The 16,279-nt window shown below is 55.5% G+C and overlaps 3 protein-coding genes across 3 annotated transcripts; 2 read left to right on the top strand and 1 right to left on the bottom strand.

Annotated features, from left to right (window-relative positions):
- Positions 1-483: 483 nt before the first annotated feature.
- On the top strand, positions 484-1,950 carry CH63R_08072 (Dehydrogenase E1 component; the record flags this gene model as incomplete). The annotated part of the gene is made up of 2 exons (XM_018303046.1): positions 484-1,107; positions 1,177-1,950. The coding sequence occupies 2 exons, from the start codon at positions 484-486 to the stop codon at positions 1,948-1,950; spliced, it is 1,398 nt and encodes a 465-aa protein (XP_018157824.1).
- A 2,475-nt stretch (positions 1,951-4,425) lies between these two features.
- CH63R_08071 (HECT-domain-containing protein) lies at positions 4,426-10,311 on the top strand (the record flags this gene model as incomplete). The annotated part of the gene is made up of 4 exons (XM_018303045.1): positions 4,426-4,769; positions 4,820-4,920; positions 4,986-10,061; positions 10,115-10,311. 4 exons carry the CDS (start codon positions 4,426-4,428, stop codon positions 10,309-10,311), a joined length of 5,718 nt encoding a protein of 1,905 aa, XP_018157823.1.
- A 1,211-nt stretch (positions 10,312-11,522) lies between these two features.
- CH63R_08070 (Exocyst complex component Sec3) lies at positions 11,523-15,952 on the bottom strand (the record flags this gene model as incomplete). The annotated part of the gene is made up of 4 exons (XM_018303044.1): positions 11,523-12,438; positions 12,496-13,631; positions 13,681-15,776; positions 15,868-15,952. 4 exons carry the CDS (start codon positions 15,950-15,952, stop codon positions 11,523-11,525), a joined length of 4,233 nt encoding a protein of 1,410 aa, XP_018157822.1.
- Positions 15,953-16,279: the final 327 nt, after the last annotated feature.

Below are 16,279 nucleotides of genomic sequence, written 5' to 3'. Positions count from 1 at the left end.
AGCCCTAGTTAGATACCAACCTCAAACAGAGGCGAGCAATACAATCCAAACTCTTTTCATCTCGCCCACGGAGCAAACCATAACCTTGTCACACGCGCAGGAAGTCCAGAGGCCGTCCCCTGTTCCAAGGTTCGACTCATTAGGTAGGTACCTATCGCCTATCGACTGATCATTGGGGGTCACGCGGGGCACCAGCGCGGGGAAAGGTCTGCTCTGGGTTACGGGCCCGGGGGGGAGGGCTTATCTACTGTTATCTCTCTCTGTTTTTCTTACCCTCACACCTCCAGTGTCTCGCTTTCCGTCGGCTCAGCATGACGTCGAGCGTTCGGCCGACGGTAGACGGCTGCCCCTCGGGATAGCTGTCTCGGCTTCCCTCTCTAACCCGCCGTTTTTCCTCGAACTGCAGGAATTGAGGACAATCACCTTTCTCTTTCACTGCTGATTTTGAAGAAGAACAACCCAATTGCTTCAGGAAAAGAGAGAATGAGGTCGTCAAGAATCATCCGCCGTGCGCCCCGTTGCGGGGCTGTCCCTAGAGCCGGCGGCACCGCGACGGCTGCCTTCATATCACCGCCGACAACGACGACGGCCTCCCGATCCCAATCCCGCCGAGCAGCGAGCAGCCTCTCCCAACGGCCCAACGCGAACCACGTCTCCTTTCCGGGGGCCGTGAAGAGCGCCTTCACAAGCACTCTCAAGTTCGAGACACCCGGCGACTACCCCGCCGTGCCGACTTACCGCGTCGTCGACCAGGACGGCGCCATCGTCGACGATGCCTTCGTGCCCGATCTGGGCGAGGAGGGCATCGTCAAGCTCTACAAAGACATGGTTTTCATCTCGGTCATGGACCTCATCATGTTCGATGCCCAGCGCCAGGGCCGGCTGAGCTTCTATATGGTCTCGGCGGGCGAGGAGGCGCTGAGCGTCGGCTCGGCGAGCGTGCTGACACCCGAGGATGTCATCTTTTGCCAGTACCGTGAGCAGGGCGTGTTCAAGCAACGCGGGTTCACCTCAGGGGACTTTATGAACCAGCTGTTTGCCAATTCCAAGGACCCGGGCAAGGGGAGGAACATGCCTGTGCACTACGGCAGCAAGGAGTTGAACATTGTGTGTGACGTCCGATTACACACCCACGCATGCACATACAAAAGAGTCTTGCTAACGTCGGTGCCCTAGCACACCATATCCTCACCTTTGGCGACGCAGCTGCCGCAAGCTTCGGGAGCGGCCTACGCTCTGAAGATGCAGCGGATGCAGGACCCGTCCATCCCCCCGCGAGTGGTCGCGGCCTATTTTGGCGAGGGCGCGGCCAGCGAAGGCGACTTCCACGCAGCGCTGAACATCGCGGCGACGAGGTCCTGCCCCGTCATCTTCATCTGCAGAAACAACGGCTACGCCATCTCGACGCCGACGCTGGAGCAGTACCGGGGCGACGGCATTGCCAGCCGTGGTCTCGGGTATGGCATCGACACCATCCGAGTGGACGGGAACGACATCTGGGCGGTCCGGGAGGCGACCAAGAGGGCGCGCGGGATGGCTCTCGAGAATGGGGGCAGGCCCATCCTGATCGAGGCCATGACCTACCGGGTGAGCCATCACAGCACGTCGGACGACTCATTCGCGTACCGCGCCAGGGTCGAGGTCGAGGACTGGAAGCGTAGAGACAACCCTATCACGCGGCTTCGCAAATACATGGAGGCCAGGGGCATGTGGGACGAGGGCAAAGAGAAGGAATGTCGAGAGTCGACGAGGCGGGAGGTGCTAAAAGCGTTCAAGGAGGCCGAGATGGAGAAGAAGCCGCCGATCCGGGGCATGTTTGAGGATGTCTACGAAGAGCTGACACCGGATCTGAAGCAGCAGATGGCGCAGCTGCGCGAGCACCTGGATAAATACCCGGAGGAGTACGAGGTGAGCGAATTCGAGGGGGGCAAGGATAGCCTGAAGTCGTAGACCAGCGACGCTATTACACCATACCTGCTTAGAAACCAAGACCAGACAGCATCCGTGAGCGATAGGAGTCAAAACGGAACGAAAAACGGCACTGCCTGTGCATAGTCCACACTGAATGACCAACGTCGCGTGAGGTGTTCAAATTTTTTCCATCTTTTTCCATCCATCTTCATCATTTCTCTCTTTGCTGCGCTGGGCTCCATTTGCTTAGAAATGGAGCGTTGGCCCGGATATTACACCCGTTGCTAGACCCTGATGGCGCAACAAGAGCCATAGATTCCGCCTCTCCACCACCCACCGTGCTTGAATCAGCTGCGTCAGAATCTGGGGCTCGCAAGTGAAATGTGGATGCGTGAGCGGGGCCGTGGTTCCGTCATGACGAGCGGCTTTTGTGTATGTGAGGGTGCCCATGGGCCGTAGCGCAAAACTTCCGGCATTTGGTAGCAGGACGGAGGGGCTGGGTTGAGCCTGCCATCGCCGTGCCCGCGCCTGCCAAACGCTGCGGTGGCTCCACGTGCAGCACGGTCAGACGCTGCAAGGACGCCGCGTTTGGGTCCCGGGAGACAGACAGCAGTTAGAGGGTGGGACGGAGCCAAACGGTAGGCGTGGCAGGAGGACCGTTCCATGACATGATGACATAAGGGGTGTATTAGGCGAAGTCGCTAGTCAAGTGTCTCCTCTGGCTGTAGTCGCAGGGGTCACCCATCTGATTCTCTGTTGAGTTGGTGTGTCCCGCTGTCCAGTGGCTGCTCTGGAGAAAAAGGTGGGCCGGGCCAGCGATACCAGAGCCGCTTGGTGCGGGAGTGAGTGTGTATGCGTGTGGCCTAGCCTTAGGCGTCTTGCACACTGAGGTAATACCAGCGTATGCTGTGGTGTGGAGTTGTTGCGCGTGTCTGTGTCTACGTCCGCCGGCCACGGCCCATATCAGTCAAACCAGCCAGACCCAACAAGTCACCTCTTCCATCCATGCTGCTTTGTCGCTGCATAACTTCAACCGCCGCAGCGCATTTCTCATACTCGTCCATCGACAACCCTTTCGTTCTCCCGACGACAACAACGGCGACGATAACGACAACACCCCCGTCTCGAGGAGACCCCTCTCGTACCTGCCGATGACGCCCAGCAAACCGTAAACGTCCTATTTGACACGTTGATTTCGGTCGAACCCTCATCACTGTCCCGCCGCCCTGCATCGTGTCCGGTGGCCATCCCGATCGAACTGATAACATTCAAACATCGCCCTGCCCAATCGTCAGCACCACCCGAGCTATCCTGCCTCATGGCGTAATCCATGGCAGAACGAATCGCCTCTGCAAACCCGCGCTCCAGATCGGTAGTCGACCACGATCACCCCACGCGCCTCCCGTCCACACCGACGACATTGTCCTCCGGGTCGGGCTCACCTGCCTTCATTTCGACCTCGCCTTCTCATCGGTAGGTAGCCGCTCTTTCTCCCGTACTAGCCGCGTTTCATTCCAAGCCCCTTGCACGCCTTTTGTGCATCGCCGAAGATAGAGAGGGGAGAGACGAGATTTCGGAGAAAAGGAAAAAGACAAGAAAAGAAAAGGTGAAGAGAATGAAATAGAAGAGAGAGGAGCGAGAGAGACACCCATCAGGCAAGCAAAAACAGTATCAGTTGGAGCAAGGAGCAGGACCCAGGAGAGGCAGAAAGGGCAGCCGTCATCCACATCCACATCCAAACCCGTCGCCTCCTGCCTCCCTTCACCAACCCAGCCAAGTCCCCCGACTTCACCTTCCCATCTGCCTCATTTAACCCCGAACCCGATACCAGAAGAGTCACTTTTGCCTCAGGACCCCGGCATGCCTACCTGCCCTCCTTCATCCCCTTCTACCTGGAGTCAAGTACCTACCCAACGTGCCGACCAGTTGGATCGACCTTAAGCGGGTCATTCACTATCTACCTACCGTACCAACCTACCTGCCATCTATCTATCAGGCACTGACTGCACTGCACTGCACCTCTAAGAAAGGACAGTAAAAAAGAGAGAGAGAGAGAGAGAGAGAGAGACGGCAGCTTGTTTCTCACTATTGAATCAAGGCCGCACTGCTCCTTCACCCTTCTTCACCTGCACCATCAACTTTGATACACTCTCTTCCTCGACCCTTCTTTCTCCTCTTCTCCCCAACTCCTCTTTTCCGTCTCCCCCCATCTTACTCCTTCACTTGGTCGGTTCGCTTGGTCATCATCTACGGGCCAGTGCCAAACCAACAAGCCCTCCCCCCTTGTTCAGGCCATCAATTCATTACATACCAACCATACCTTACCTCAACCTACACACCCACATCCACCCACACATCCAACCTGGGTTGGCGACACAGATGGCTTCCCGCACCCTCGATTCGACTGACTTGATTTGATTGTTGCATTTCATTTTCTGTCTTGTTGTTTCGGCTGTCGTGCTTCGCAAAAAAAAAATAAAAAAATACCCAACCCTCAAAAAAACCCAATCACTCATGTCTCCCAGAATTACTAGATCTTCTGCTCGGCAAGCAGCGAGTCTTGCAGCTTCATCGACACCATCCGCTGCCGGCGCCGATCCCGCCGCGACCGCCCCTGCGCCGGCGACATCCAGTCCTGAAATCCCCCCGCCTACTACCTCGAGGAAGCGAAAGGCTCCAGCTCAAGCAGCCAGCCCTACTACGGGAACACAACCTCCAACAAGCGCCTCTACGAGACGATCTAAGCGTCAAAAAGTAGCCGACGCTGCACCGCCTTCTCAGCCTCCTACTCAGGCGGCACCCACCCTGTCTCGGTCGAAGAAGAAGGGAAAAGCTTCCGCTGCCATGTCGGGCCTAGGGTAAGTAGCACCTCATCGATTCTGAGGATATTTTCGCTGACTGTCCGCAGTAATCCCCCAGACCTTGTGAATGCTTCCGAGGACACCGCACCATCGGCGTCTTCAAGCCGTAAGTCGAGCAGAAGCAAGAGGACTGCTCCGAGTGCTACAGGTAAATACGAGACTGTTCCAAATAAGGCCGCGTTTCGGACAATGGCATTGACTCCGTTTACATAGACGCTGCTGCCATCACATCCAGCTCTTCTCGTCGAACGAAACGAAATGCCACCAACAACGCCAATCAAGACACCACGATGACGGGTACGGACGACACAGAGAAGGAGTCCATTCCTCACCCACCTCCACCTCCCCCGCCTGAACATCATGACGACGACGACGACGATAGCGACGAGAACGACGAGGATGATGATGAAGACCAAAGATACGACGACGAGGACGATGATCCGTTTGGGGGGTTTGGCGGCCCTGGCGGCCCCGGCGGCTTGTCGAGCACTCTACGAGCACTCACCGGCATGATGTCGGGCATTTCGTCACGCCTACGAGAGCTTCTCAATAACCTGCGTCAGAAAGATGACCCGTCGATTCAGTTGATTGCTCTACAGGAGTTGTCCGAGATACTGTTGGTCTCGAACGAGGACAACCTTTCGGGGCACTTCTCGCCCGATTCCTTCGTCAAGGAGTTGGTGAATTTGATGCAACCAAACGAGATCACGGGAGAGGAGAACCCGGAAATCATGCTTCTTGCTTGCCGTTGCCTGGCAAACTTGATGGAGGCACTGCCCGCAAGCGTGGCCAACGTTGTCTACGGAGGTGCTGTTCCGGTTCTATGCCAGAAGCTTCTGGAGATCTCGTTCATCGATCTCGCCGAGCAAGCCTTGAGCACCCTCGAGAAGATCTCGGCCGAGTACCCCTCCAGCATTGTTCGAGAGGGTGGTCTCACTGCCTGCTTGTCCTACCTCGACTTCTTTGCAACGAGTACACAGAGAACCGCCGTGACCACGGCTGCCAACTGTTGCAGGAACATCCCTGAGGATTCCTTCCCAGTCATTCGGGATGTCATGCCGACCTTGCTCAATGTATTGGGTAGCAGCGACCAGCGAGTGGTGGAACAGGCCTCTATCTGCGTCTCTGGAATCGTCGAGAGCTTCAAGTACCAGTCCGCGAAGCTGGAAGAGCTCGTCAGTGTCGACCTGCTCAAGGCAGTCTTGAGACTGCTTGTGCCAGGTACCACCAATCTCATCAGATCCGACATTCACACCCAGTTCCTGCGCGTCTTGGCATTTACAGCCCGCGCCAGCCCTCAGCTGTCGGCAGAACTGTTCAAGCTCAACGTCGTGGAGACCCTCTACCAGATCTTGACTGGCGTATCCCCGCCTAGCGGAACAGAAGACGTTGCCTCCAAGCTCGACAGTGTTGTCATCATGCAGGCATTGATTCATCGGCCCAAGGAGCAAGTCATTGAAACGCTTAACGTCATCTGCGAGCTGCTCCCTAGCCTGCCTCGCAATGCCGACCCTTCGTACGGCGACTTTGTTGAAATGAACCCGACAGAGCCTATTACTCCGTCATCTACCGCGCCCGGGAAGGCACGTACCTCGCCGAACGATAGGAGAATCGAGCTTCTTGATGGCTGCAAAGCCGAGGTCCGCCGCTTCGCTCTCATTCTTTTCCCAACCTTGACCGATGCCTTTTCGAGTACGGTCAACCTCAATGTTCGTCAAAAGGTACTCACGGCGCAACTCAAGATGCTTTCGAACCTCAATGAGAAGATCCTCGGCGAAGCCTTGAAGACAGTTTCATACGCTTCTTTTCTGGCCTCTATTTTGTCCCAGCAGGACCATCCATCGCTCGTCATGCTTGCACTCCAGGCCACGGAACTTCTCCTCAGTCGCCTGGAAGATGTTTACCGATATCAGCTGTACCGCGAGGGTGTAATCTCAGAGATCACGAAACTCGCCATCGAGGAGAAGCCTTCCTTGCCGGCTCCGGAATCGGTTGGATCGCAAGAAAACAGCAACACCGATCCACAGGCCTTCGTAAACTCTGGTGATCGTTCGTCGGACAACGAGGAGTCTGAAGACGAAGAGGATCACGAGGAATCGGACGACGAGGAAAATGAAGAGGACAACGAGAACGAGCCTCACCCAGACGACCTTTCGGGCTCACCAGTGAGCTCACACGGCTCGACTATGTCGCTGGACGGACCGCCTCAGCAATTCTTGTCCGATGTCCCTTCAATGCGGAGTAGGATCCGTGAGGTGGCCAAGAAATTCTTGGAGAGCCACGAGACCGAGAAGCATGGTAAGGCCATGAAGAAGAAGGCGACCAAGATTCTATCAAACCTGTCGGATCTCGCCGAAGAGATTGGGGCTTTTTACCTTCACAGAACGGCGACCAACCTTGCGCCCGAAAAGGGCGTCGAACTTTTCCAGAGGCTGGCGTCGTCTTTCGACGCGGATGTTCTCGAGAGCGTCACAAGTGCAGAGCTTCTTGCCTCTGGTCTTGTCCGAGTTCTTTTGGAGGTCTTCAGCAACCCTGATGAGGAGCTAGCCCGCACTGCACAGGCAGCCTTCCTGCAAGTATTCATGGGCTACACCGTCAAGTCCAAGCCGAAGACCGCAACTGCCGACTCGCCCGCAACACCCTTCAGTGTCATGGTTCACAAACTTCAAGATCTTCTCAGTAGGTCTGAGCATTTTGAGGTTATCACAGTCCACCAGAATACCTTCGACGGCAATCGCAGTAGCGCAGCGTCTATGCTAGCGAAGCAAATTCGATTAAGACTCGTCGCCGATGACGACTCTGATATTCCGCGGTCGTATCGGAACATCATGGTCTCTATCCACGCCATTGCTACATTTAAGTCGCTAGATGACTACTTGCGTCCCAGAATCAGCCTGTCGGAGCGGCCACGTGGCTCCCGGCGAGCCGACAACCTGTCCAGAGCTCTTGCCTCACTTGCAGGTTCTGCAGGCTTGCCCCTGAGCCATGCTGCTGCTAGACTTGCGGAACGCGCCTCAGCTGCCTCTGCGTCAAGCCCCATCCCGCCCCCGCCCAGTGTGCCCACCCCTAGTGGCTCACGGTCTCTTCGCAAGACGAAATCCAAGTCGGCACCGCAGCCTGAGACTGCAGCCACTCCTGACGCTACTTCAGCTGCGAGAGACAAGAGTGTTTTGAGAAGATCTACTCGCCGTAGCGCGGCGTCTACTGCGGAAAGCCCTGTGCCTTCTCGGCCCCCTCCGGAAGAGGACGATCTGGAGAACGCTCTTGAATGCGCAGATGAGAAGCACATATCTGACGACGAAGAGATCGGCGGCAGCAGCGCCCTCGATGCTATTGTAGGCGATTTGGATGAGGATATGAGCGAGTCCTCTGTCCCCGAGCCTGGCGCTGTCAACATGGAAATCGCGGCGGGTGGTAGAGTTACTGCACGCAAGGACGACGGAACCAGAGTTCCCACGCCGTCACAAAGTGCTTTGCCTACTCGGTCTAGTGCTCTCCCTCCCCCGGCGGCACAGAGCACGCCCACGCCTGCGACCTCGTCATCGCGACCCATGTCCTATGCTGCAGCTATTCAAGCTGTCCCTCAAGACTGGCATATAGAGTTCACACTTGACGGCAAGGTCATCCCGAGTGAGACGACCATCTACCGTGCGGTCCATACCTCAGCCGCCAATTCTGATGAGCAATTCAGCCGGAGTGTGTGGTCAGCGGTCCATCCAATCAAGTTCCGACGTGCCCCTGGCCCACCGCCAGCGGAAACCCTGTCGTTCAGTTCAAACTCCGAGGCCAGCACTGAGGAAAATGGAGATGGAAGTGTACCGGCATCCCTCGCCAAGCATCCGTCTACCGCCTCGATCCTCCGTCTCCTCAATATCCTTCACGAATTGAACGCCAATATCGAAGATGTTATGGTCGAAAACAGCGAAAAGGACGCCGTCCGGCTCAACGTGGAGCCCCTGTCTCAGTTTGTCAATACCAAGCTCACCGCTAAACTGAACAGACAGTTGGAGGAACCGCTTATCGTGGCGAGTAACTGCTTGCCGAGTTGGGTAGAAGACCTTGCCAGACTGTATCCTTTTCTTTTTCCCTTTGAGACGAGGCACTTGTTCTTGCAGTCGACGTCATTCGGCTATGCCCGTTCTATGACTCGCTGGCAGAACGCTCATTCTGCAGACGACTCTCGTCGCGATCGTCGCGACGATCGACCATTCCTCGGTCGACTCCAACGTCAGAAGGTACGCATCTCCAGATCCAAGATTCTGGAGTCTGCTTTGAAGGTCATGGAGCTATATGGTGCCTCCCAGAGCATTCTCGAGGTCGAATATTTTGAGGAGGTAGGCACAGGCTTGGGCCCCACCCTTGAGTTCTATTCGACGGTGTCAAAGGAGTTCGCCAAGAAAAAGCTCAAGCTTTGGAGAGAGATGGATTCGAACGACTCTGAAGAGTACATTTCTGGTGCGAGTGGTCTCTTCCCTCGACCACTCAGCGACGATGAAGCCGGCGCTCCTAACGGCGAACGCATCCTCCAACTCTTCAAGACTCTCGGCAAATTTGTTGCTCGATCGATGATCGATTCGCGTATCATTGACTTGAACTTCAACCCTACCTTCTTCCGTATTGGAGACGATTCGTCGGCACCCGGCGTCAAGCCATCTCTCGGCGCCGTCAAGGTTGTCGACCCTGGCCTGGCTCGGTCTTTGAAGACCATTAAGAAGTTTGCCGTGGCCAAGAAGGAAATCGACGAGGATCCTTCACGCACCCCTGCCCAAAAGGTTGCCAATACCGAGGACATTGTCATCGACGGAGTGAAGCTGGATGATCTTTGCCTCGACTTCACCTTGCCTGGTTATCCTGAAATCGAGCTTATCCCCGACGGCGGTCAGGTTCGGGTCACCATCGACAACGTAGACTCGTATCTGGAGCGTGTCATTGACATGACTCTGGGCACTGGCGTTCGCCGCCAGGTCGATGCATTCCGAACCGGATTCTCGCAGGTCTTCCCCTACTCGGCTCTGAGCGCCTTTACACCCGATGAGTTGGTGACATTATTCGGCAGAGTTGACGAGGATTGGTCTCTGGAGAGTAAGCTCGTCCTTCCTTTTACAACTACCGCCATATGTATACTGATCCGCTTGCCAGCACTTATGGATTCGATCAAGGCCGACCACGGGTACAACATGGATAGCAAGAGCGTCAAGAATCTGCTCCAGACCATGAGCGAATTGTCCCCCTCCGAACGTCGTGACTTTTTGCAGTTCACTACGGGTAGCCCCAAGCTCCCAATTGGAGGTACGTTATTTTGCTCATTATTTCTAGGAGATACTTGCTGACGCCCATGACAGGCTTCAAGAGCTTGACTCCTATGTTCACCGTCGTCTGCAAGCCGAGCGAGCACCCATATATGTCCGACGACTATCTCCCCAGCGTCATGACTTGCGTGAACTACCTGAAACTTCCCGACTACACAGGCATCGAAGTCATGCGCAAACAACTCTCGACTGCCATAAAGGAAGGCCAGGGAGCGTTCCATCTCTCATAGATGGCACCCCTTCATTACCATATGAACGAAACCAAAAAGACGAAACAGAAAGAACGTAGCGGTGTCGATCGATGGTTAAGGTGGCCATCACAGCAGACGAAGTTACGTCTGCATGGAAACTGAACGAGAACATGCATCAACGAGCATTACCCTTCTCCAGAACAGAAGGACCTGATGCGGTTCTTCTGTGTCTAACATTATTCACCTGATAACAAAGACTATGGAGGGTAACGGCCTAGTAACGAGATACACTAGTTTTGGGTGAGATGGATCGAGGGCGGAGGGGCAACATGGAAGTCCCCCAACCTCAAACTTTGCATGGCAGGGTTGTTTAGGCGTCAGAGCTTCCTCTAATCTACGTCCCTACTCTATTAGCCTTGAGGCTTTGCTTCATTGTGTCAACATTGTCTCCAGGGTCTGTGACCAGGCCCATTTGAAGTCTGCTTGGACGCCAGATGTCGGAGCGGTTTCTAGTCGATAAAGTGGTGAAACTGAATTCTTGAGAATCTAGCTGTGGTGATCTGTCGAGGAAAACGTGATGTGAGAGATTTATGGCAAGCTTGGCCGATGGACACTCACTCAACTGGGGCGGGGCACACCAGAGGTGATCTTCCGTGATGTTGTTTGCCAGTGTGTCTGCGCCTGACCATCTACCTCGCTCTCGGCAAAATGACTGAATTACTCCGTCAACTGATCATATAGCAAGCAACGCTGGCGTGCATGCATAGGAAGTCTCTCATTTCATCACAGGGTCTACCATCCTCCTCGCCCCTATGTGCACAGTCAAAAAGGCTTGCCCAAGGTGCCGAAAACTCTTCGGTCCCGCCCCGCCTACAAATGGCATTTGCTCGCCGATCGAGAAACAACAAGACAATGACAGAAACATGAATCCCTACCTCCTTTCCGTCACTCTCGCTCTCACGCTTGCCTGCTTCCTCTCCCCAACAATAAGTGTTTAGGCGAAAGGATGTGGCGACAACTAGGTCGCAAGGGTGTAGGTACACCTATACAATCCCCGCTCGTCTACGATGCCGTCCATGCTCTTTCTCGCTCTTCAATGAGCAAAATGAAGATAACAAAAAGGGGAATCGACGAGAACACAACTTGAAACATCTCTGAAAGGTCTGCCTGCTTTAAATGCCGCAGCAAAACCTCCTCATACATTAAAAGGCGGCCCCAGGCTTCAGCAGGTGCGGCTTTGGCAGCTGCATCTAGCGGAAGCCGGCCCTAACCTCTGCGCGCGGCCACTCGAAAACGACGTCTCCGCTATAGACGTCCGCCGTGATGCGGCTGATGCGAAGCTCCACCTCGCCGTAGAAGCGCTCACACTCGCGGAGTACCTTGATCACCAGCTTCTGGCTGAGAGCAGGGTCGTCCGCATCGCCAAAGTGCTTCTCAACACGCTTGCGCAGTGTCTCGATACCCTTGCGAACCTCGCGCGAATCATAAGTCGCCAAAACCTTGTGGAAGGTCGACTTGGAGTTGGACGGCTGTGCCGCGACGCTTGAGCCCGGCTTGCCCGACTGGAGCTGGCCCTCGATATTCTCAATGTACTCGAGAAGCTTGCCGAGAGGGCGGCGCATAACCGCGTTCAGGTACAGGCCCATGTGCTCGTTTAACTCATTGGTTGCAGCCTCGCGCCAGTCCTCGAGGACGTCGAGGCCGTGCGTGTTAACCTCTTCCAGGAAATGGTTCATGTTCTCAATGAGGAGGATGTGGAAGTTGAGAGCCTCCTTGTCCTCCGGGTCCGCGCCCGCCGCGCCGACGCTAACAGCCGGGTTCTCGCGGGCGATGATCTTGAGCGAATCGAACATGGATTTGAGTATACGGTCGTATTCGCGATCGACTGTCTTGCGAACAGCCAGGTTCGGGTCGATGCCCGTAAGGATGTTTTCCACGGCGTTGGAAAACTGAGGGAAGACGCGAATGAACGAAATAACACCCTTGCGCTTGTTGATCTTGACCTTAGTATCCTCGATGGCGCGGATTTGCTCGTCGACGAATTTCTTGAAGCGGGACTCCAGCACGCCATGAATCTTTTGGAGCAAAGCATTGAGGAATTCTTGGTTGGATTGTTGGATGTCTCCAAGGTTCCGCTCGAGAATAGCCAGGACACCAGCGCCTTGCCTGGGTTGAACGATTAGTTTTTCATCAATTGAAAGACATTTCTTCATGTAGACTTACAAGGAGTCGGCTTGTATGACCCATTCGACAAGTTTTGCGATTTCCGTCTCGAGAAAAATGAAGATTGTCTCCATTGCCTTGGTGACTCTCCGGGCGAGATCACGATCTGGCTCCATTAAGCGATGGCGACGCAGGTCACCACCCCTTCGGTCTCTCGGCCTGCTCGCTCCGACCAAGTCGGGGAAGTCTGACTGTTCCATCGTCGTGGCGTGAAAGAAGTCGACAATGAAGTTTTGCTCCATTTCGACGAGTGGCAAAAGGTCATCCAATATATGACCAAAGATCTCGTATGGGAGGCTACGGTTCTCGGCCCCTGGCTCTTTGAGGTTCGTTCTGCTGCTTGTGTCGATTGGTGAGCGTAGACTCTTGGCCAGTGTTTGACTGCGCTTGACGGTGAGCTTCCTGACGGTGGTCGCCCTGCCTTCTTGTTGCTTTTCGACTTCAAACGTGAACAGGAGCTCGGATGTCTCGTCGGCAGTCATCTTGCGCGCGTTGCGTTTCCATGCTTCCAAAACCTGCCGAAATTCGTTCTTGTACACGGGATGGCTCTTGTCTTGGTAGACCTGGATCATGCGGTCCCAGTTGGCAGGATCAACATCCTTGGCGTACTTGATCAGAGGACTGTACTTCCAAAGCATGTCTCGACCAGCATCGTGGTGGCGGGAGTCCACCTTTCTCGAAAGAGCCTCGCGAAGTGCTCTGTTAACCTCGTTGTAGGCAACGTCGAACTGCTGTGCCATATACCCGACCAACCGCCGCAAGAAGACAGCGCTTTCTTGGCGATACATCTCCTTCTTTTCCTGAACAATCCTCATCTTACCGTAGTCAGTGTTCTCTAGTCCAACAGCTTGGTCTGCTTCTTCTGTAAGATCCTCGCTCTTCCTTGGCTCGCCTCCTAGCAACGACGGGTCGATCTTGATCATGGCCTTGTACAGAGTGACCAAAGACAACTCGATGTCTTCGAGACCTGCAGGATCCTCGAGTGGCGCGGCTCTCAAGGCGTTCAAATCAGCCGTGGTGATGGTCGTTGTTTCTAAAAGAGACTCCAACTCCTTTTTAAGGAGCTTCTGGTTGGCAGTCTGAACCTGGAGACCCTGGCCTTGAGCCTCAATGTAGGCAATATCATCAGAGAGTGTCTGATTCGCATTAGCAGGTTCTTTAACAGCAGGAATTCTGCCAACTTACTGAGAGTTCGACACTGTACAGTGTCAACAAGTTCTCCATCTCTTCACACTCAGCGACTGCCAGGTCAATGCCACGCTTGATCGCCTCAACTCGGTCATCTTCCTCCTGGAACCGAGCCAGCCAGCCCCCAGCTTGCGCCTTGTTTAGCTCTCTCTCAAGGTCTGTTCTCATATCGTCGACATTGCGAGATCTCATCTGATCGCCAGGTACCCAGCCAAAGTAATCCAGCCACTTGGTGAACTCCCCACTCTTGTTATCCAAGACGGTGGGGGCGATGCCTAGAGACGCAAGGTATTTGGCGTCATTACCAACAACGATTGACTTGCGGTTTTCTTCAATGGCTGTTGGCTCTTCGGGCTTTTTGATTTCCTTGACCGAAGGCTGCAAGCTCGTTGGACGGCTGGAATTAGGTACGGTAACCTTCACCTCAGGCACACCAGATACGCGCTTAGAAGGTTCCGCAATGATTGCTGCTGGTGCTGCTACCGCTGCTGTAGGTGTGGTGGCTTTCTCAGCAGCTGGCTCTGGGGATGCCGCCTTAGGGCCATCAGAAGAGGTAGGCCTGGGTGGGGGTTGAAACACGGTTGTGATGCCATCGGCTGGCTCAGTGCTCTTGGTGGCAAGTTGTCGTAGTCTTTCACCAGCACCACCGGGTCGAGGCTTAAAGGCTGAGGCGGCAGAAGCAGCCTTCCAGAGCACGCCAGCAAGGTCTCCTTTGGACTTCTTTGACTTAATCATCGGGCCCAATCCTGGCCGGCTCTCTTCATCTGGCTCAACAGGCGGTTCCGACACAGGCGGAGATTCGGAAGGTATAGGTTCCTCGGGGATAGACTCCTCGACCGCATGTACAGGCGCCGGGGACGAGGCTAGGGGCGGACTTGGGGCAATGGGGGAGACAGGTGCAGGGGGCACCGGGACCTCAGGTAGCGGCGAGGCGGTTGCAGGAGCCGGCCTCGTAGGTGTAGCCCCATTTCGCGTAGGGGTTCTAAGGGCGGGAGGGGCATCCACCGGTCCCGGGTCCACGGGAGTGAGGGGAGTGACGGGTCTATTGTCTCTGTAAGAACCAGCATCTGACCGTTGTGATATCGAGTTCTTCCTGGCTGTGTTTCTCGGTGGAGGTGCAACTTGGTCACGTCGCATCCCTGGGCTCACCAATGGCGCGGGAACTAAGTCTCTGTCGGCGAAGCCCTGCGGTCGAGCTGGGTCCATTGGAGGCCGCTTTCTTTCTGGTGGTCGACCTCCCTCTTCTGAGATTGGCGGCGGCGGTCCTGGGACAGGCTCAGGCGGGTGCTCGACGAACCTGCCCAAGGCCCCCGGTCCAGGCATGCCATTTCTCGAACGGGGCGGCAAGCTGCCCGCATCGTCACTCCTGGCCCCTAGGGATGGAGCGAATGACTCTTGGCTCTTGTTTCCGTAGCGCCTTAGCGTAGGGGGGTCTTGTGAGAAAGAAGAGGCCATGCTCCCAGAGGGCGAGTTTGTGGCCATCCCATTGAGAGGTGGCGGGCGGCGCGGGCCAGGAGGGCCCGGGGAGGGAGTACCATAGTTGGAGGGTGTGTTCGCAGACAGGCTGATTTGACCAGGGACGGCATCTGGCATCGCGGGGGACGGTCTGAAAGGAAGCTGACCAGGTGCAGGCGGCGGCCGTCGGTCGTTCCGTAGGATCTGGGCCATTTCGGACTGGTCGAAGCCCGACAGCTCAGGGACCTTACCCCCCGTGTATTTGCCATAGATCTTGACCAAGCTGGCAATGAAGAACTTCTTTTCCTTGTCGGACTGCGCGTTCCAGAAATAGGGCTTGCCGATGGTGACGGTGAAGCCGGTGTCACCAGCCCACTCGCGGAAGGTCGGGTTGGCGGGCGGGCCGGTGAAAGACTCTATGGCAGAAAGGTCGTCGAGGTTCCATGTCTTTCCGATTGAGAAGGATCCGTTGGTATTTTCCTTGGTCTTGTGCATACGCACTCGGCCACTCTTTCTCACAGCGACGACGATGACACGAGGTTTCTGAGATTCGGGATTTCGTGCTTGGGGCGGAGGAGGAGAGGTCGGATGGGAGGAGTACTCGGTGATTCGGATGTGGGTGATGTATGTCTCGAGCACTATATCAACAGGATGCAAGGGTTAGCACTGTAAGAGCAATCGTCGGGCGTGTTCGTCCGGCAGGAAATCAGAAAAGGCCATTTGACGCACGCGACCCGTCGACATCCTTCTTGCTGAAGCAGCTCTCGATGATGCGCCGCTTCTCATCCTCGAATCGCTGGGCCCTGCTGTCCATGGCTGCTCGGTTGGGCGGTCCCGTCGCAGTGAAATGGAGCAATCATGAGGGGGTTCGCAATGCAACGGGAGAGATCGTTTGCATGACTGTTGCGGCAAGTCGATCGGTCGGATGATGGAAGGTGAAGGAACGATAGCTACAGACGCTCCGGAGAGGATTCGGTTGAGCTGTGGTGGGATTTCTAGGTCGTTGTCGTGATGCAAGCCAGAAGGGGAGCGAAGAGACGTGTGCAGGTGAGGAGGGTCTTAGCGGGTACTGTAGCTTGCTGCCAGCCTTCTTGGAGTGTGTGTCCCGCCGGGTACTGGGTTGGCGAGGAGGTACCTCGTC

Source organism: Colletotrichum higginsianum, chromosome 5 (genome assembly GCF_001672515.1).
Source record: "Colletotrichum higginsianum IMI 349063 chromosome 5, whole genome shotgun sequence".
In the NCBI taxonomy this organism is placed as follows: domain Eukaryota; kingdom Fungi; phylum Ascomycota; class Sordariomycetes; order Glomerellales; family Glomerellaceae; genus Colletotrichum; species Colletotrichum higginsianum.
This window is presented reverse-complemented; position numbering and strand designations above follow the sequence as displayed.